At 49.4% G+C, this 20,034-nt stretch overlaps 3 protein-coding genes across 6 annotated transcripts; 2 read left to right on the forward strand and 1 right to left on the reverse strand.

Moving 5' to 3' along the window:
* Window positions 1–2,485: 2,485 nt before the first annotated feature.
* On the forward strand, window positions 2,486–5,743 carry Scrn2 (secernin 2). 2 transcript variants are annotated; one of them, XM_035447231.1, is made up of 7 exons: window positions 2,486–2,659; window positions 2,892–3,073; window positions 4,146–4,345; window positions 4,692–4,907; window positions 5,003–5,168; window positions 5,252–5,432; window positions 5,585–5,743. In XM_035447231.1, exons 1-7 carry the CDS (start codon window positions 2,486–2,488, stop codon window positions 5,741–5,743), a joined length of 1,278 nt encoding a protein of 425 aa, XP_035303122.1. The 2 variants fall into 2 exon arrangements, with proteins under 2 accessions (XP_035303122.1, XP_035303123.1); XM_035447232.1 differs by having other exon boundaries at window positions 5,591–5,743.
* A 706-nt stretch (window positions 5,744–6,449) lies between these two features.
* Lrrc46 (leucine rich repeat containing 46) lies at window positions 6,450–11,757 on the reverse strand. Its single transcript, XM_027424186.2, has 8 exons — window positions 11,420–11,757; window positions 11,223–11,331; window positions 9,289–9,397; window positions 8,395–8,441; window positions 8,023–8,132; window positions 7,802–7,871; window positions 7,343–7,488; window positions 6,450–6,903 (listed from the first exon to the last, which is right to left on the reverse strand). Exons 1-8 carry the CDS (start codon window positions 11,439–11,441, stop codon window positions 6,542–6,544), a joined length of 975 nt encoding a protein of 324 aa, XP_027279987.1. The 5' UTR covers window positions 11,442–11,757; the 3' UTR covers window positions 6,450–6,541.
* Window positions 11,758–11,792: 35 nt separating this feature from the next.
* Window positions 11,793–20,028, forward strand: Mrpl10 (mitochondrial ribosomal protein L10). Of its 3 annotated transcripts, none has more exons than XM_027424187.2 (5): window positions 11,793–11,911; window positions 14,807–14,976; window positions 17,352–17,516; window positions 17,770–17,914; window positions 19,109–20,028. In XM_027424187.2, exons 1-5 carry the CDS (start codon window positions 11,860–11,862, stop codon window positions 19,363–19,365), a joined length of 789 nt encoding a protein of 262 aa, XP_027279988.1. In that variant the 5' UTR covers window positions 11,793–11,859; the 3' UTR covers window positions 19,366–20,028. The 3 variants fall into 3 exon arrangements, with proteins under 3 accessions (XP_027279988.1, XP_027279990.1, XP_027279989.1); XM_027424189.2 differs by lacking the exon at window positions 11,793–11,911 and adding an exon at window positions 12,206–12,224; XM_027424188.2 differs by lacking the exon at window positions 11,793–11,911 and adding an exon at window positions 13,004–13,084.
* Window positions 20,029–20,034: the final 6 nt, after the last annotated feature.

A 20,034-nucleotide genomic window follows, 5' to 3' on the forward strand; every position in this document is an offset into this window, starting at 1 on the left:
CAACCTACAGAGAGAAACCTGTCTAGAAAAGAAAAAAGAAAGAACTGAAGAATGCACACACACACACACACACACACACACACATGCGTGAATGCACTTCGTTTATGTATTGCAAGAATTAAGATTGTTGCAATATTACAGACTCCATGTAACCCCTAGAAATAATTCCCAGAGGTCATAGGAGCACAAATGTATGAGATGCATTTTCTTCAGTGATGGCTACAGAGATGAACGGAAGGCCTGAAATATTTGAGGTTGGAACACAGCTTCACACCACTGTGCGTCCCTCTTAGCCCACATTTCTCCTTTGCTGTCTCATTTTCACTGCATGTAGAAGGAGAGGTGTCACATTTCTAAATTTCCTTTCAAAGTTGCTTTTCTTTTTTCTTTTTCGTGGGGGTTTTCGAGACAAAGTTTTTCTGTATCTCTGTAGCTTCGAAGGCTGTCCTGGAACTCGATCTGTAGACTAAGCTGACCTCAAACTCACAGGCTGCCTCTGCCTCCCGAATGCTGGGATTAAAGGTGTGCAACACCATCTGCCAGTGCAAAATTATCTTTCTATAATCCTAAGCACTTATGAGACAGAACAGAACTTGGAGTTTTGGAGACAGGAGGGTTTTGTGTATATCTCATTGTGACATGGGGGCTAGGGAGATGGTTGAGCCAGTAAGAGTTCAAATAATAAAGTACCTGTCAGGCAAACATGAAGAAGGCCTGGGTTCTATCCCCAGCATCACATGCATTTACAATTCCAGCCCTGGGAGGTAGAGACAGGCTACAACCTGGGCTTGCCGCTCAGACAGTGTAGAAGAATCAACAAGCTTCAGGTTTAATCAGAGGCCCTGTCTCAAAAAGTAAGATGGAGAGCAACTGAGGAAAACATCCAATGTTGACCTCTGGTCTGCACAAGCACACACATACAAGTGTATGTGCACTTGCACACATGAATACACATAAATAATCTCCCAAAGACAACAACAAGGTGGACAGCTTCTAAGACAGGGAATCTAAATTTGAAAATAAAATGAGTGAATACTGATCTTGCCTAAGTCCTCAGTTTGGTTCCCACCTCCCATGCCAGGTGGCTCAGAATGACCTGTAATTCCAGCTTCAAGGGACGGAACACTCTGTTCTGGCTTCCCCGGGCACATGCCCTCCAGTACACATAATCCACACACATAATTACAAAATTAAAGTTTTTAATTTATGTGTATGGATGTTTTTCCAGTATGTGAGTTTTTCCAGTATGTGAGTCTGTGCACCTCGTGTGTGCGTGTCTGGTGCACATGGAGGCCAGAAGGCATCGGATTCCCTGAAAGTGGAATTACAGACAACTATGAGCCACTGTGTGGGTGTTGGGAATCTAACCCAGTTACTCTGCAAGAACACCCAGTGCCCTTACGCCCTGAACTATCTCTAGCCCCTAAAAATAATTTTTTAAAAATTAGTAAAATAGGGGCTGGAGAGATGGCTCAGAGTTTAAGAGCACTGGATGCTCTTCCAAAGGTCCTGAGTTCAATTCCCAGCAACCACATGGTGGCTCACAACCATCCATTATAAGATCTGGTGCCCTCTTCTGGTGTGCAAATATACATGGAAGCAGAATGTTGTATAATAAATAAATAAGATCTTTTTAAAAAAATAGTAAAATAATCAATACAGTAACTTGAGATATCCCTATGCCTGTCTGTGCTGTGCAGTTTTACTAGGATTGAGTCTTTGGCATTCAAGTCAGGATGCAGGCAGCTAAAGTTCTTCCTTAATCTTCAGAACCCCAGCAACGTTGGCTACTTTATGAATACTTTCTTCACTGTGGCTTCTTTTCTCCTTCAGCTCCACCTCCTAATAGTGACTCTTTGATAAGCCTGACCGGGAAGTCCAGGACACCCAGGCAGGATTTGGAAGGCCACTTAGTTCCAAGAAGTAGTGCCAGCTAGCGCGCTCCCTCGTGGGAAACGGTGGGATTGCAGTTGCTCTGTTCACGCCCCGCCCCGGGGAACAAAGGCCTTCCAGGCCACCTAGGTACCTGGGTCCAGAAGAACAGATCTGACTTGAAGCAGAGGAGGTGGCGTCCTGAACTGAGTTGAGGGTCTTGGAGACAGAAAAGGTGAGAGGTGAAGGTACTGAGGACTTGGAAGGGGTTGGACGGAAGAGGAGCGCGAATGTGGGCATGCGCACGAGCGTGGGATTCTTGCAGCAGACATTAGTGCCTAGAAATTACCCTTATAGCCCGGAAGGGCTAGGATTCCAAGGCGGACGCTCCTAACTTGCAGAGTCTGCGTTGTCTGCTGACTCTAAGTGCACGGTTAGTGCACACCGCGCTCTGAGTGTGCACACAGTGCTCTTGTCCCAGAGCGTCTGGCATGGATTCTGTCTTGTCTGAGTGCACAAGTTATGGGAGGGAGCGTCCTAGGCCCCACCGGTGGCCAGGATTATGGAGAGGTGGCAGTGGAAGGACATGATCATCCCCACCTCTTCTTCGCAGATGGCCTCCTCTAACCCTGACGCCCCTTGTTCCTGCGACTGTTTTGTCTCTGTGCCCCCTGCCTCAGCCATCCCCGCTGTGATCTTTGCAAAGAACTCGGACCGCCCTCGAGATGAGGTGCAGGAGGTGGTGTTTATACCAGCAAGCACTCACGTCCCTGGGAGCCGGCTTCAGGTGGGTTAGGATTTAAAAGGAACTGCAAGGTTTAGACCTTCGCTTTCTTGCACCTGGGATGCTGGCAGATGCTGTGAAAAGAGTATGGACTTTTAAGTCTAGTTAACCTCTGCTAACTTGGTTTACTTGTGTGTGTGACGTGAGAATAAGACCTTAAGGCCATTATATAAAGCGGTCAGAGCAATGCAGGCCCTGGGTCGTTCTTTCAGTGAATTCTTTTCTTTACCTCCAGTGCACCTACATCGAGGTAGAACAGGTGTTGAAGACTCATGCTGTGATTCTGAGCCGCCCTTCTTGGCTGTGGGGGGCTGAGATGGGAGCCAATGAACATGGTGTCTGCATTGGCAACGAAGCAGTGTGGACCAAGGAGCCTGTTGGGGAGGGGGAAGCCCTGTTGGGTATGGATCTACTCAGGTACACACCGGCTCTTCGTGACCCCCGTCTTCCCCTAACACTCGTTCACTGGGCTTGCGTCTCTGTTGGCCTTGTCCTGTGGCCTCGCTAAGAGGGCTGCAGTAGACCTTCTATATTCTTCTTCTTCCTCCCCCTCCTCCCCCTCCTCCTCCTCCTCCCTCCCTCCCTCCTTTTCCTCCTCCTGCTTCTTCAATTTTTCAAGACAGGGTTTCTCTGTGTAGCTTTGGCTGTCCTGGAACTTTCTCTGTAGACCAAGTTGGCCTTGAACTCAGAGATCCTCCTGCCTCTGCCTCCTGAGTGCTGGGATTAAAGGCGAGGGCCACCAAGCCTGATAAGGAGCCTCCTTTGGCCCAGAGTGGTTTAATTTTTTTGTCAGTACTATCTTTGGTAACTGAAATGTCCCATAGAGTTCTGGTTTATAGAAACTGGTAAAGGTAGAACAGCCCCAACTGGGGAGCAGTTCAGACACTTCTTCCTTGGAAACTGGTTTCCAGACCTTTCCATGAATTCTCAGTTCAAAGCTTGGAAACCACTGGCATATGGCTTTTTCATTTTTTACCCTTGCTTGTTTCTGTTGTGTGTTTTGAAACAGCTTCTCATTGTGTATCCCTGACTGACCTAGAATTCACTATGTAGACCAGGCTGTCCTTGGACTCAGGCCCACCTACCTCTGCCTCCCAAGTGCCGGGGGTTAAAGTTGCTTACCACCATATCCAGCTGATTTTTCATTTTGCCTGGGTATTTTTGTTTGTTTGTTGTTTTGAGATAAGGAATCATGTAGTATGTAGCTGAGTCTGGAGTTGAACTTTTTTTTTTTTTTTTTTTTTTTTTTTTTTTTTTGGTTTTTCAAGACAAGGTTTCTCTGTGGCTTTGGAGGCAGAGTGCTGGAACTAAAAGGTGTGCGCCACCACCGCCCAGCTTGGAGTTGAACTTTTGATCCTCCTGCCTCCACTTCTTTATAGGGATCACAGGCCTGTGCTGCATACCATCATTGCTGTTGGGTTTGCTGGGAAAGGTGGGCCTTTCTTTCATCAGACCTCTCTGGGTCACTTCTATCCTCTGACTCCGCCAGGCTGGCTCTGGAGCGAAGCAGTACTGCCCAGGAGGCTGTGCACGTGATCGCAGGCTTGCTGGAACGCTATGGGCAGGGGGGCAGCTGCCGGGAAGAGCCTGTGCCATTCTGCTATCACAACACCTTCCTACTGGCTGACCGGACAGAGGCATGGGTGCTGGAGACAGCAGGGAAGCTGTGGGCTGCTCAGCAGATCCAGGGTAGGAACCTAGACCTCCCCAGGCACTGCCCTCCACTTCTGGAGGCTACCACGTTTGCTCTCCCTGACAGCCTTGGACAGTGGGACGCCCTGGGAAATGAACCCACTTAGGAACTGTTTCCTCCTTCCCCTGGCAGAAAGCCTTCCTGGACTTCTATGCGTGGTTGGGAGGTCACATGCAAGCAACCACTGCTTTGCCATCATGTCTGTTCCTATGATTTACCTCTTATTGATTTGTCTGTCTCATCACCGTAGGCCCCTTGAGGGCATGTTGTGTTTGTTAAAACCGTCACCTAAACACCTCACCTAGGGCCTGGCACATAGAATAAGTCCCTCTTCTTTCACAGGGGGTGCCCGCAACATTTCTAACCAGCTGAGCATTGGCACCGACATCTCAGCAGAACACCCAGAGCTCCGAAGCCATGCCAAGGCCCAGGGTTGGTGGACTGGACAGGGCACCTTTGACTTTGCAGAGGTCTTCTCCCTGACCCAACAGCCTGTGCGGATGGAAGCTGCCAAGGCCCGCTTCCGGGCTGGGCATGAGCTGCTGCAGCAACGACAAGGTCTCTGAGCGGTGGGCAAGAGGGTCATGGCACCCTGGCCTGGAGTCTCTCTCACACTCTCATTTGCTGAGTCCCCGCCACCTCCTCCTTTGCAGGCAGTATCACAGCAGAGGTGATGATGGACATCCTCAGGAACAAGCAGAGTGGCATCTGCATGGACTCTGGAGGCTTCCGCACCACAGCCAGCATGGTGTCGGTCCTGCCCCAGGATCCCACAAAGCCCTGTGTCCATTTTCTCACTGCCACACCAGACCCATCCAGGTGAGGGTGGAGAGGACATAGTGATCAGGGGACATGACATGTCCCCGGCTACTACTTCAGTCCTTCAACCTGTGTCTCGTTAGGTCAGTATTCAAACCTTTCATCTTTGAAGTGGGGGTGGCCCAGGCCCCCCAGGTGCTGTCCCCCATATTTGGAGCCCAGGACCCTGTTCGGATCCTCCCCCGATTCCAGACTCAGGTGGATCGTCGACACTTACTCTATCGTGGACACCAGGCAGCCCTGGGGCTGATGGAAGACGGGCAGGTAGGAAATACCTTTACCTTCCTGATATCTGGAACCGTAAAGGGCCTAGAAGAGACGGCAGAGCTGGGGGCAGGTGGGGCCTCCAGCCAGTCTCGAGTTTCTCCTGCCTGGAGGACAGGGTCCACATTCCTCACCTCTGCCTTTCCTGGCAGGATCAGGGAAAACAGCTCAGGCAAATGCAGCAGAGCCTGGAGCAGGAAGGCCTGGAGGTTCTCAGAGGACTACTTACTGGTGAACAGACCCCACCTCCCCAGTTGCTGGGCAGCCTCTTCCAGACCTTTGTGGAGAAGGAGCAAAAAGCCTATGCCTGAGCAATGCAGCAGCTGTTGGCCCACTGGCTTCAGGAGCTCGGAGGCCAGCTGTGAGCTGTAGTGGCGGTCACAACCATCCCTTTACAATCGCTAGCTCATCCAGGTTCTGGGTAGCTGGTACAGCCTCTGGATTAATAAATGTTTTATTTCCATATTTAGTGAACTGTATCTCAGGTCTGTTGGGGAGAGCTGAGCAGAGGGCAGCTCCTAGCAGCTAGACCTGGGTGCCAAGCCATAAACCCTAATTATGGGTGTGATGGGACCTAAATCATGTGTTTGCATGAAGACCCAAGATCACAAGAGCTGGCCTATTGGGGACAATCAAGATCTCAAGGTTTTAGTCCTTAGCTTGGACTGCATAATAGCATGTCTTTAATGCAATTACTCAGGAGGCAGAGGCAAGTAGATTTCTTTGAGTTCCCGCTAGCCTGGTCTACATAGTAAGTTCCAGGCCAGCCAGGAATACACAGTGAAGCACTGTCTAAAAAATCACAACAATAACATAAAGCTATCTCACCATGAGACAGCATCATTTGTGAGGTGGTCTCCACTTCTTGGCCACTTGGGGCCAGCAAACTAGTTGGGGACCCAGACAGATGCCAGCCCTTTGGGTCATTCCTGAAAGGTTAAGCTAATTTGGGGATTGTGGTTTTAGTTTTTGGTTTGGTTCCTTTCCTTGACTTATCCATGTGATATAAAAAGCATCCCAAGCCCAAAGATACTTTATTGGGGGGTTGGACTACTGCCACAAGTGAAAGGCCTGCGAAGGAGAGCAAGCACACAGAGGCTGTGTGTGTGCTACTTTGTGCTTCTTTTGGTTGTAATTTTTGTTGTGCTGGGGGCTGCAGCCAGAGAGGTCTTGGAGGCTGTGGCTGCCAGAGCCCCCTTCTTTGCCCGGACAGAGCTTTTTTGGCTTGTGGGAGCTGGTTTCTTGGTAGAAGAGGTGGTCCGGGTTGAGGAGGTGGCCTTAGGGGCTGACTCCTTCTCAGGCTCTGCAGTGACAGCAGGGCTGCAGTCCCCGGCCATGGGCACAGCAGGCAGGAGAGGCAGGTCAGTGAGGACAGGCTGTGTCTCCATCCTTGCCAAGTGCTCTGCCAGGACCACCTGCTGCCTTCGCTCCTGGTGTTGCTGTAGTTCCTGCTCCAGGTCCTTGAAGAATCCTGGGGGAAGAAAGGTAGAGCCCTGGGCTCAGCAGGAGGGCCTTGGGCTCAGGGATGGCTCTGATAAACCTACTGGCATCCCTAGGAGACTGTGTATTGGACTGGGGCTGGGAAGAGATGCATTCCCCCAGCCTCTTATTAGATCCTGCTGATTCCAGACAGAGGTGGATCACTGCCACTCAATCATGAGTAGCAGGTGGCCCTGAGGCTGATGGAAAGTGAGCATGTAACCCCAAGGACTGAGCCATGCTGGGAAGATGTCACCTTCCACCGTCCTGACTGGCACTCTGGAAACATGAAGATGCCTGGAGTGGAGGAGACCAAAGAGCAGGAGAGACGATCACGGCAGAGCTAGCTGCCTAGCACAGTGTCAGTGTCGTTCCCCATCTCCTAGGGCAATGTGAGCCTGGGGAGGCTACAAGCTGTGGAAAATAACCACCTCGCTCTGCGCAGAATGGGCCATTCAGCTCCGGAAATTCCTCCTCCTCATCTGAGGATTTATCCTCATCATCTGAGGTCCAGCGCTCCAATATAGGCTGCTTGTCCAGGTCCAAGAGCAGTGGCAGGGCTCCTATCACCATCTTCCTGGAAGGCAGAAGAAGCAGAGGTTACCCGTGAGGGTATCCTTGGTGTAGAACCTGGGAGGACACAGTGACATGTGCTTCGGTGCCTATACCTAGGTGTGCATGACTCTGAGACTAAGAGATGGACCTGGGGTCAGCTCAAAGAGCAAAAGGCTGGCTCCTGGGAGGTGCTGGATATGGGACTGGAGAGGGACAGACTCAGTCTAGGGGTCAGAGGGCAAGATGGATACATGAGGGTTGCCGGCTGATGGTGGCTCCCTGGAGCAGTGGGCGGTGCTCACCTAACACGCCTTTACCCTCCAGTCTCTCCTCACCTGTAGCCATTCTTGTTGGTGCAAGGGTTTCCACACAGGTTGAGGATGAGAAGGCTCTGAGGGAGCTCGTCTGTGCAGCAGAAAGAATGAGGGAGGGTCTCATGCCTGCTCTGTTCCCCTCCAGGGGGAGAGAGAGAAGCAAAATCACAGGGAGCGTGGAGCCCAGAGGAGGGAGGGCACCACATGGGACCATTCCCTGAGCCAGGGCACGGTGTTCCTACCTAGCTTTAGCATTTCTATCAGGTTCTCGGAAAGGTCCAGAAACTGGAGGTACTGGAGGTCAAGGAGATTTTCCACCTGCCTGATCTGGTTTCCTGCCAGAGACAGGAAGCTGCCGAGGGAGAGAGAGGGGCAGAGACGAGGTTGAGTTGTGGGACTGCTGGAGGAGGCAGGAGGGCACCAGGTGCCCAGGCTCCCCTGTGTAGGTAGCTGACTGACAAGTGGGGACACAAAGTCTTGTGGGGTGAGGAGAGCAGAGCCAGACTTCTCATCTGATAAAGAGCCAGGCTTGGAGAGCCCCAAGACAATTGCAGGGGCGTAGCCAGTTTCTCACCACCCACTCCTTAGGCCCGTGCTGTCTTGGTGCCACATACCGCAGGGAGGTGATGCATGACAAGTTCTCAATTCTCTGGATCTTATTCTGCAGGAAGAAACCAAGGTGGGGAAACCAAGTTTAAGATTAGCTGGGTGGGGAAGTCTTTTTAAGGGGACAAAGCCCTAATTTTACCATGACTACTCTCAGCTGCAGCCATTACACTTTGAGAATGACCGACTTTGAGAATGAGAATCAACCTGACTGAGGTTGGATGCCACTACCGTGGGGAAGATGATTTGTTTTCTCTGGTCAATGGCTAATGTGTGAGCGGAGCCAAAGGACTGGAGACTCAAAAGAAGAAAGCCAGGGGGCCAACAGGGAAATGGAAAAGCCCTCATTGGTGGCCTGTATATTTGTTGATTCACAAGGTTTGTATAGAAGTTTAAGGGCGCTGGGCAGTGGTGGCACACACCTTTAATTCCAGCACCGGGATCCTTCTGCTTCAGCCTCCTGGGTGAAGACTGCCATAGGCCACTACCCCTAACTGTAATGGTAACTCAAGAGCTTGTTCAGGAGCTCTTGGTGGGGTTGGGGTAGGAAATCGGTCTTTTTGTTTGTTTTGTTTGTTTGTTTGTTTGTTTCAAGACAGGGTTTCTCTGTGTAGCCTGGCTGTCCTGGCAATTGCTTTATACACCAGACAGGCATCGAACACACAGAAATCTGATTGCCTCAGATTTCTCAGGTATTCCAAGTTCTGGGATTAAAGGTGTGACCACCACCTCCGGGTCAGAAATCGGTCTTTCAATTCAGGAGGATTATTGATTCATTTTGGGAAAGTTCTGCTTATCTAAACACCAGAAACGAAAAAAGATGAACCATTCACCGGTTTTCAGGTTAGATAGACTAGGTTCGTAGCAGGGAGAGAACAGAAGGCATGGGGGCAAGACCTTACCAACTGCAGGTAGAGGCTGTGAATATTCCGGAGGCCCTCTAAATTCCTGATAGAAGTAATCCCTTCCCGATCCAGGCGGACAGTCTCCAGTTCTTCAAGAGTATGAAACCTGGAGAAGAGTGAGCAAAATGGCGCAGTAGGGTTCACACCTGTGGCCTCTTAGTGGCTGATGGGGGGCGGGGAGATGTCTCAAGGAAAGGAAGAGGGCTGAATGGTTTTGGTGAGATGTCAAGAGCAGCTTCTTAGCCGGGTGTTGGTGGCGCACACCTTTAATCCCAGCACTCGGGAGGCAGAGGCAGGCGGATCTCTGTGAGTTTGAGGCCAGCCTGGTCTCCAGAGCCAGTGCCAGGATAGGCTCCAAAGCTACACAGAGAAACCCTGTCTCGAAAAACCAAAAAAAAACCAAAAAAAAAAAAAAAAAAAAGAACAGCTTCTTGACCCAGAGATTGGTGTTCAGGTCATGAGACTGGCTAGTCTCAGTCACATGGTTCTCTGTTGGTGGACCTGAGGAAGGGCAGAGTGAAAAGCTGACGAGGGGCCCTCTGGATAACTGGTGGGTGGCTGCTCACAGCTCCTGGAGATTCAGAACGAGAGAGGCCTTCCTTGGTCAGTTTGGATGGTGGGGGCAGGGTGGGGATAGATGCAGAAATACTGTCATATCTTCTGGAAGAAGCTTCCTCACTCCCTTTTGAGTCACCCATGGAGCAGAAATCACTTGTTCCATCCATACATTCCTTGTTTCCAAATTAACTGAGTATCCTCCAGACAAATGGCATAGGTCCTTGACCATCATCATCAGGGAAGCCAGCCAAATATCTGTGGCCAAGTGGATGCCAGAGGCAGGTACAAGAAATGAAAGTGGGTACATGGTCTATGGACCAACTCCAGAGTGGAGGATCGGAGGTGATCGGAGGATTCCTAGCTATCGGAGGTGACTAAGGTATAGGCAGGAGAGGACTGGGGACAAGATATTTGAGCAGAACAAATAGTGCATGCATGTGCTGATCCAGCCTTGAACTTGAATGTGCCTGGGAATCCTTTGTGTACTGGAAGATGAAGATGGGTTTGAGATGGGTACCTTTTTTTTTCTTTCTCTTAAAGCCAGGGTTTCATGTAGCACAGGGTGGCCTCAGACTCACTCTGTAGCTGAGGAGGATGGTCTTGAATTTCTATCTTCCTGCCTCTACCTCTTGGGATTACAGCAAGGCCAGTTTTATGTGGTGCTTAGCACTCTGTCAAGTGAGCTAATCACCAGTGGAGAGTCTTCATTTCTAACAAGCTCTCAAGGGTGACTCGGTATGAGAAATTGCACACTTTTAGGTGTGGCTGGAAATGTTTCGGTTCATGCTGTTTGGATTTTATTCTTGATGTAACAGGTTTCGGAGGAAGTTTCTACCAGGGAGTAATGAGATTTATAATCTATAAAGATCAATTGGGCAACAACAGTGTGAGGATGGGCAGACTGAGAACTGAACGGAGAATTTCTGAGTTTGCTAGAGCATTTTCTAAGGCAGCTGAGGATGATGCAAAAGAGAATCATCTTTAAGAAGGAAAAATCATACAGAGAAACCCTGTCTCGAAAAGCCAAAAAGAAAAGAAAAGAAAGGAAAGAAAAAAACTGAAAGAAAAAGAAAGGAACTCAACTGGGAAGTACTATTGATTGGAGTGTGCACTAACTAAAATGACAAACGAGTTATAAAACCATACAGCTCTTCCGGGAGTTGGTGGCGCACGCCTTTAATCCCAGCACTCGGGAGGCAGAGGCAGGCGGATCTCTGTGAGTTCGAGGCCAGCTTGGTCTCCAGAGCGAGTACCAGGATAGGCTCCAAAGCTACACAGAGAAACCCTGTCTCGAAAAACAAACAAAAAACAAAACAAAACAAAAACCTATACAGCTCAGCAAACTGGACCTCTGTGACATCTACTCCGCTCACATCTTTTCTGACAGGTCTTCATCCTCAGAGAAGGTCAAGTTCCTCTTGGTGATCAGGGCTTCAGTGATGGGGACCTCCCCTTCCTGTGTACTCTGGGCAGCATTCTTAGCTGTGAAAAGACGAGCCCCTTTGTCACTTGTCTTCATTATTTGAGAGCGGACCTTACCGTCGTCCAATTGTTCTATTGAGCAACTCACCTTCCTCCTCACCCCCTGGCATGACCTAGAGTAAATAGCGATGCCTGATTATCCGGCCGGGTGGGATGACCGAACCCAGGCTGGGGGGAGACTTCGGAGACAAGGACAGGGATGGTTGGTTCCGAGCCAATGGCTCGGGGTGCGGTGAAAAGCAGGAGTAAACGGGAGCCAAGGATCTGGAGTTACAAGCGTGTGGCGCGGCTTTACTGGTCGCAAACTGAAAGGACCCGAAGGATGAGAAGAACGGTTCTTGGAAGTCTCGCGTCGTTGCTAGGAGACTGGACGCCAGGTCCGTGGGACCCGTAGGCGTGGGGGCGGGCACTGCAGGACGCTACCTTCCGGTGGCTCGCCTACTATTTCCGGCCCTGGTTTCCCTTGCTGCCCCACAATCCTCAGCTCCTTCCGTCTCCGCGCAGCGCTCGTGGGAACTTCCTGTAGCGATGGCCGCGGCGGTGGCGGGGATACTTCGAGGCGGTGTCCCGCCCCGGGCGGGTAAGGAGCGGCCCAGGGCCTCAGCGCGCACAGGCCGGCGCTCTCTAGCCCTGCCCCCCTTTCCCGGAATCTCTGACAGCTCCCGGTGACCCTGCCACTAGCGGGATCTCCGATTGACTGGGTCCAGGTCCCTGTGACAGCCCCTCCACCCCCACCCCCACCCCCGTACACACTCTGGTAGTGACAGCAACGGTGTCACCAACGACAATGTTTATTTCTGCTTTGGATTTTCTAACCCTTCGCCTAGTTCTTGCCCCCGATCCCGGAGAGGCCTTGCTGGGATTTTAAGGTGTTGTTTAAGGCCAGCTTAAAGGTAGCTGCCCCAAGTGTGTGTCTCTCTGTGTCTTTCTCTCTCCGTCTGTCTCTCTTTCTGTCTCTGTCTCTCTTTCTTTCTGTCTGTCTGTCTGTCTGTCTCTCTCTCTCTCTGTCTCTCTCTGTCTCTGTCTGTCTCTCTCTCTCTCTAAAGCAGGTTCCTTGGTGAAATCTTTTGCTTGTATCCTGTTTATTGACACCCCCGCTTAGTCAGTTCAGAGTCTAGTTTTGCATTTTCCCATGCGCCTGTCCGGTCTGTTAAACTCCGTGGAGGGCAGCACAGTGTCCATTCATCTTAGCTAGTAAGTGGCATGGTGCCTGACGTTAGTAGATTTGACACCGTACTATTGGCCAGGAGTTGTGGTTATTGTCTTACACTTGTTGCCTCATTTAAATCTTACAGCAAAAGCACCTTGGGAGGAAGGCATTATCCACCTCTCTTTTTCAGATAAGCACATTGAAGCCTGGACCAGTTCATTGATAGGACAAGAATAACACTTAACAATCTGCAGAGCAGGCTTAAAATCCAGTTCCATCTCATTCTAAACACTCTGAATAGGTCTTGGGCCATTAGCCACAAAACCTCTCACCCTAGTAACCCTCCATATTCTCCAAGAGTCTTCTGGCTGATCCTTTTCCTGCCGGACCTGGAAACCACAGTGTTGGTCTTTATGTTGGAGATGCAAGAGTCACTTTGCTTAGAGCTTTGGAGTGTTTCCTTGGTTTCTGAGAGGGTCTTTCATGTTTTTCTTATCATCAAGAATGTGCCATTGGGCACACAAAGGTCAAAGGACAACTTGCATGAATCTTTTCTCCACCATAGGCGGTCTGGGGGTTGAGCCTAAATCATCAGGCTTGGTGGTAAGTGCATTTACTGTACTGGATGAATCATCTCCCAGGCCCTTATTTTTGCTTTTTCAGTTGCTGACGTTGGCCTTGAACTCCTGATCCTCCTGCTTCTACTTCCTAGGAGCTTGGATTACTGGTGTTCCTCACATAGCTGACCTGAAGAAAGACTTGAGACAGTTGTGTAGGGGTGTAAAGTGTTTTTCCTCCCTCTTGCTTCAAGTCATAGGAGCAGGCCTCAGCTATGGGATGGAGCCAGGCAATATCACCAGAAGGGCTTATTTAAACACAACTTGCTGGACTCTGCCCCACAGATTTTGAAGGTCTAGGGCAGGCATCAGAGTATGTATTTCCAACAAGTTCCCAGAGGAAGCTGATGTTGGTGGCTTGATCCAGGTGTTTCCTGTCCTTGAAGAACTACTGCTAAGACCAAGGCCTGACATTTTACAGTAGAGCTGGTCACAGTGTTGTTTTCTCTTTTCATTTGCTCTTTTTTCTTACTTGCTTGCTGGGGATGGAACCTAGGTCTCCACACTTATTAGACCAGTTGTGTACCTCTTAACTGCAGTCCCACCCCTGATGACAGGTTTATGATTAAGTTTTTACTGGAGCATAGTCTCTGGCATGTTATTTGTGGCTGCCCTGGTTTTTGTTTGTTTGATTGGTTAGTTTTTTGTACTTCTTATTTATATTAGGACTGGGTCTCACTGTGCATCCTCAGCTGGCCTGGAACTCAAAAAGATCCACCTGCTTCTGCCTCCCAAGCTCTAGGAGTAAAGATGTCCGCTGCTTCACCCAGTTTGTTTCTGTTTCTGTTTCTTTTCTTTCTTTTTTTTTTTTTAAAGATTTTTTTTATTTATCTATTATGTATACAAATTCTGCTTCCATGTATATCTGCACACCAGAAGGGGGCACCAGATCTCATAACAGATGGTTGTGAGCCACCATGTGGTTGCTGGGAATTGAACTCAGGACCTCTGGAAGAGCACCCAGTGCTCTTAACCTCTGAGCCATCTCTCCAGCCCCCTGTTTCTGTTTCTTCCTCTTCTTTTTTTTTTTTTCTGGTTTGTTTGTTTGTTTTGTTATGTTTTTGGTTTTTTGTTTGTTTGTTTTTTTGAGTCAGGTTTTCTTTGTATAGCCTGGCTGGCCTGGAACTCACTTTGTAGACCAGGCTGGCCTCAAACTCACAGGTATCCACCTGCCTCTGCCTCCTGAATGCTGGAATCAAAGGAGTGTGCTAACATTGCCCAGTTAAGAAAAGAAGATATAATCCTTTAAAATTCTAGCACTGCACATAAGGACTTGTAGACGCTGGGTCTGTAGTCCACTTGGTAGAGTGCTTGCCTGGCATGTACAGAAGCCCTGCATTCAGTCCCCAACGCAATGAAACCAGACACGGAGGTGAACACCTGTAATCCTAAATACAGCACTTAGGCAGAGTGGGCAGATCAGAAGGTCATCTTCAGTTATGTAGTGAGTTCAAGGAAGCCTGGGCTATGAGATCCCGCCTAAAAACAACAAAAACCGGCAATAGTTACAAACCCAGGAAAAAGGAGAGTCTTAAGGGATTGATCTACTGATAAGGTCACCCACTAAAAGGAGAAGAGACTTAGTGCCATGTCTAATTTGCGAGCCATGTCTTTGTCTGTGGGGGTAGGGGTGTTCTTTTTGTCCATTGGAGATAAGCTAGGTCCTCCAAGAGACTGTATCTTACTGTGTTACCATCTCCCCTTCCAGCTTGGCTACCCACCCTCCAGACTGTGCGCCATGGCTCCAAGGCTGTGACCCGCCACCCTCGTGTTATGCACTTTGAGCGGCAGAAGCTAATGGCTTTAACTGAGTATATTCCTCCCAAACCTGCCATCAACCCTAGATGCCTGCCACCTCCTCCCAAGCCCCCCAAGGAGGTAAGAAGACTTAGTGTGTGTTACTTGGTGGTAGGCTAGTGAGTTTGGACTCCAAGCCATGAGGTTCCTCACATCACTAGTTCACTTCCCCACGTTGAGCCCTGTATGTGTGTGTTTATTATTACATGTGTGTATTTATTATTATATGTGTGTGTGTGAATATGGGTACACACTTGCCACTGCTCACTGTGGAGGCCAAGGGCAACTTTCAGGAGTCAGCTCTCTCTTTCCACCATGTAGTCTCTTGTTTCTGCCATGCTACCTAATTGACACTACTGGTAAGCTTCTGGTGAGACTGGTTCTCCTGTCTCTGCCTCTGCATCTTGCTGCAGGCGTGCTGTGTGTGCAGGTGTATGCAACATCAGGCTTTTTCTGTGAGTTCTGGGGATTGAATTCAGATTGTTAAGCTTGCACAGCAGGTGCTTTTACTCTCTGAGCCATTTCAGCCACCCCAGATTCTTTATAATAAAATATGCACTTGGTTCAGGACTGACACTGGGCTCTGAATTGCCTGAGCTGCTGTCTGCATTGTCTTTATTTTTATCTGTGTCCAAAAACACATATGTGAAAACTCTACAAGCAGGTGTGGGGAATTTCATGCCTGCTTTTTTTTTTTTTTTTTTTTTTTTTTTTGTGATGGAGAGTCTTAGGACCGAGCTCTTCTGGCATTCCTGGATCCCAGTGATCTCCTAGATGCTGAGCGTGCAGGTGGAAGCTACCACACCTTGCTCTTTCCTGTTGTAAAAGGAGCTGAAGCTTCCATGTTCCTCCAAGGGATGATAGAAGTGTTTTGTCTTTTGAAAAGAACAGGAAGAAGCTGGGTGTGGTATCCCAAGCCTATAATCTTCCCATTTAGGAGATAGAAGCTGGAGGATCAGTTGTTCATGGTAGTCTTTGGCTGTATGTGGAGGTCAAGGCCAGTTCACACTATATGACAAGCTGTTTTGAAAGAACTGGCAGACTGGCACATGCCTGTAATTCCAGCACTCAGAAGGCTGAAGCAAGAAGATTGTTTATGAGTTCAAGGCTAACATGGTCTGTATAGTGTGTTCCAGATCAGCCAGGACTATAATGAGACCCTGTCTTAAAAAAAAAAAAAAAAGCGGGGAGCGGGGGAGTTAGGGACTGGAGAAATGGCTCAGCAGTTACTTGTTCTTACAGAGGTGGGGTCCTCGCACCCATGTAGTAGCTCACCGCTTCAAGTGCCACGGGATCCAGTGCCCTCCCCTGGCCTCCTAGGGCACTGTATGGGGTGCAGACATACATGTAGGCAAAGTACTAGTACACATAAAAAGAAAATGAAATCCTGGGTTGGCAAGGTAAAGGCACCTGCTACCAGCCTAGGTTCTAGGGACTGAACTCATTTCATCTAGCTTGGTGTCAAGTGCCTTTACCTACTGAGTAAAGCCTGCTCTAGCCTCCCATCACATATTTTAAATTGGTAAAATAAGATGGGCAGTGATGGCATATGCCTTTGATTGTAGCACTTGGGAAGCAGAGGCAGGCTGCTCAGAGTTCAAGGCATCATGGGCTACAGAGTGAGTGTCAGGACAGCCAGGGCTACACAGAGAAACCTTGTCTAGAAAAACAACAACAACAAAATAATAATAAAATTGAGCCAGGCTTTGGTGGCGTACGCCTTTAATCCCAGCACTCGGGAGGCAGAAGCAGGCGGATCTCTGTGAGTTCGAGGCCAGCCTGGTCTCCAGAGTGAGTGCCAGGATAGGCTCCAGAGCTACACAGAGAAACCCTTTGTCAAAAAAACATAAATAAATAAATAAATAAATAAATAAATAAATAAATAAATAAAATTGATAAAATAATTCATGATAAGTGAAGTAATTTTGTGTGTGTGTGTGTGTATGTGTGGTACTGGGAATTGAACCTGGTTTGCTGCACATGCTACATAAATGCTACCAAGTTCTGTCCCGAGCCTTTATTTTAACTTTTATTTTGAGACTGTCTCATTAAATTTCAAAATTTAGCCTTAAACTCACTCTTCAGTTCAAGCCTAAACTTTTGATTCTCCTGCCTCAGCCTCCTGAGTAGCTGGAATTAATTTGACAGGCTTGAATTACTACAGCCTGTAATTGAAGTAATTTCTGTTAAACATGATAACACGCTGCCTGCCAAGGTGTCTGCAGAAGGGCAGGTGCCCTCAGGTTTGCAGACTGCTGTGAAGCCCACAATTTTCCAGTAGAAGTAGAAAGCTTATGGCGGAGGTGTTCCGCATTGTAGGAATTAGGCCCAGCTGCCCAACCCTTTCTTCTGTCTGTTACACATTCTGGCTTCACTGACCACCCCAATGCCTATGTGGGGGAAGGGAGGGGGCCAGGAAGCCTTCCTTTCTCCTCAGCCATCCCATCCTGCCACAGGAGTCCGGCCTCATCCATCTCCTGCGTCGGGATATAGTAGCAGTTTTTCGAGACAACCGAATGATAGCCGTCTGTCAGAATGTGGCCATGAGTGCAGAGGACAAACTTCTCCTGCGGCACCGGTTGCGGAAACACAATATCTTGATAAAAATCTTCCCCAACGAGGTAGGGTTGCCCTGGCTCAGGCCTCTTTCTCCCATGCCTGCTGAGTGGACCTGGGCCCTGCCCTTCCCACAGGCAGGCTGCTTCCGGCTTCTGTCCTAGTCACCCTAAACAGACTGCCCGAGTCTGGTGCCTAACTATGTGTAGTGACTGAAGACACCCTGGGGTGGCACTTTTAGCGTGGTACAGTCTGTGCCTAAGGTGTGTGGCTTTTCTGCCTCTTGTCCCCCTGAGCCATTCTTTTCTGTGATCCCAGGTCCTGAAGCCTTTTCTAGGAGATTCCAAATACCAAAACCTGCTTCCCCTTTTTATTGGGCACAATATGCTGCTGGTCAGTGAGGAGCCCAAGGTCAAGGAAATGGTGCGGATCCTAAAGAGCGTTCCTTTTCTGCCGCTGCTGGGTGAGTGGCTGCCCTGCAGTTAGAGCCGGGGAAGTAGGTGGGTGGCCCAGAACCTCTGCTGGATGAGGCCTGAGTCAGCACATTCTGGGACGACTGTGTCACTCAACACCTGTGCTGTGTCACTGCCCACATCCTTTCTATACTGGAGGAAAGAGCATAAGGTATCTCCCAGTGAGGAGAGGGGAGGGCATTGTGGCAAAGTACAAGGGGGCCTTGGCGGATTCCATGACAAACGAGAGTGACTGAGACAGAGCTTAGTGAGAAGATTTATTAGAAGGGAAAGGGGGGGAGGAAGAGAAGAGGGAGATAGGAACAGTCCTGTCTGCCCCAGGGGAACAGAAGGAAAGAGAGCGTAAGTGGGCGGGGGTCTGTCTTTTAAAGGGGTCCTTTGCACCTGCGTGCAGACTAGTAGGCATGGAACCCTGGGCTGACCAGGGCACTGCCTGAGAGCGTCCTGCCAGGGGTCAGGGGCAGGTATCAGTATGTCTTGGACCAGCGGTGTGGCTCAGCAGGTTAAGGTCATGCTTGGTTCATTTGCCATGACCCACATAGTGGGAGGAAAGAACCGAGTCCTATAAGTTGTCTGTGGTATGTGCATGCCCCACCCATAAACAAACCATTTAAAGATAATAAGAAAACAAATATCTCAAATAAGGATGCATGAGGGCCAGTGCTGTGACCAGTGTGCTTTGGGTTCATTCTGTAGAGGAAACTGTCTGTGTCCCCAGAAAATTCAGATTTCCCAGGAATCTGTATTTATAGTCACACACCCTTTACATTCCAGGATGTTCTTTCCCTAGTACTTCATTGCAGAATACACAGAGCCTGCCGTGCCCAGTCCTGGTTTGTATGTCCATAGTTGAGCAGTGTTAGACACATGCGTAGTGTTGGGCAGCTCCGTCACTGTGTATCTGGGTCATTGAGACGGCAGCTCCATTTCTTCACTCAAGAAGTTTCGGAGCCACTGATTTTAGGGTGTTTGAGACTAGCTGTGTGTTTTGTCATGTTTTCAGGGAAAGAGAGGAAGGGGATTGATGCCCAACATGGGAATGGGATGAGGTACAAATGTGACCCTGATTTTAGGGCCAACTGGGAAGGGAGAAGGGCCCTGGGGAGCAGGTTCTTGGGGTGGGATGATGCCTGTCAAACAAGAAGGGCTTTGCAGGGAGCCCAGCTGACCCTGTGTTCTTCCAGGTGGCTGTGTGGATGACACCATCCTCAGCAGGCAGGGATTCGTAGAGTATGCCAAGCTGCCCAGCCTGGACCTGCTGCAAGGGGAGCTGGTAGGAGGACTTACTGGCCTCATGGCCCAGACCCACTACCTGCTTCAGCACCAGCCTGCCCAGCTGACTTCCCTGCTGGATCAGTATATCAAACAGCAACAGGAGGGAGAGTCTACCACGTCAGCCAGTGGGACACCACCTCCTTCTGACCTGACTCCAGATTCCTAGCCCACCTGTTTTACCCAGTTCTGCCCATAAATACACTCTGTCCCTGCTGTCTGTGTTGTCTGGCAGAGGTCTAAAAGAATCAGGAGTGTGGGAATGGCATGTGTGCCTTGGCTCTCATTCACAATGACCTCCTTGGGGACAGGCCTCTTGGAAGAATCAGAGAAATTCCATTTCAAATTGAGGCTGTCCATTGTCTTCAGTTTCACTAGTCACTGTCTTTAGTTGTCCCAACAAGGGACCTAATAGGAATAGTCTCCTTCAGTTCTCCAGGTACAAAGCAGACAGGGATGGAGAGTCTTGCCCAGCCTTGTCATCTCCTGTCCCTGCTCTGTGTCTTCCCAGCCCACCCTGTCGTTCCTCCGAATGCCACAATGGACCTTGTGAATGGCACTGAGTCACGGGCCAAGTACCATACTAAACCCAGATGCCAGCTCCTTTATCTCTTACCATTCAGGAAACCGCAGAGTTGGAAATCCTGGATAAGGCCTTGAGCTTGGTTCTCAGAAGTCTCAAGTTCCCATAGCAGAGCTTCTTCATAAAGTTACCCAGGAGTGGGTCCTGGGTAGACTCTGAGGTTCCTGGTCCACCCTGAGGTGTGCTGGGTTGTGGAAGAAGTTGGAAAACTTATTTGTTATAAAAATAAAATGCATTTTATGGACTCTTGTCATG

This window comes from Cricetulus griseus, chromosome 7 (assembly GCF_003668045.3).
Source record: "Cricetulus griseus strain 17A/GY chromosome 7, alternate assembly CriGri-PICRH-1.0, whole genome shotgun sequence".
NCBI classification, from domain to species: Eukaryota; Metazoa; Chordata; class Mammalia; order Rodentia; family Cricetidae; genus Cricetulus; species Cricetulus griseus.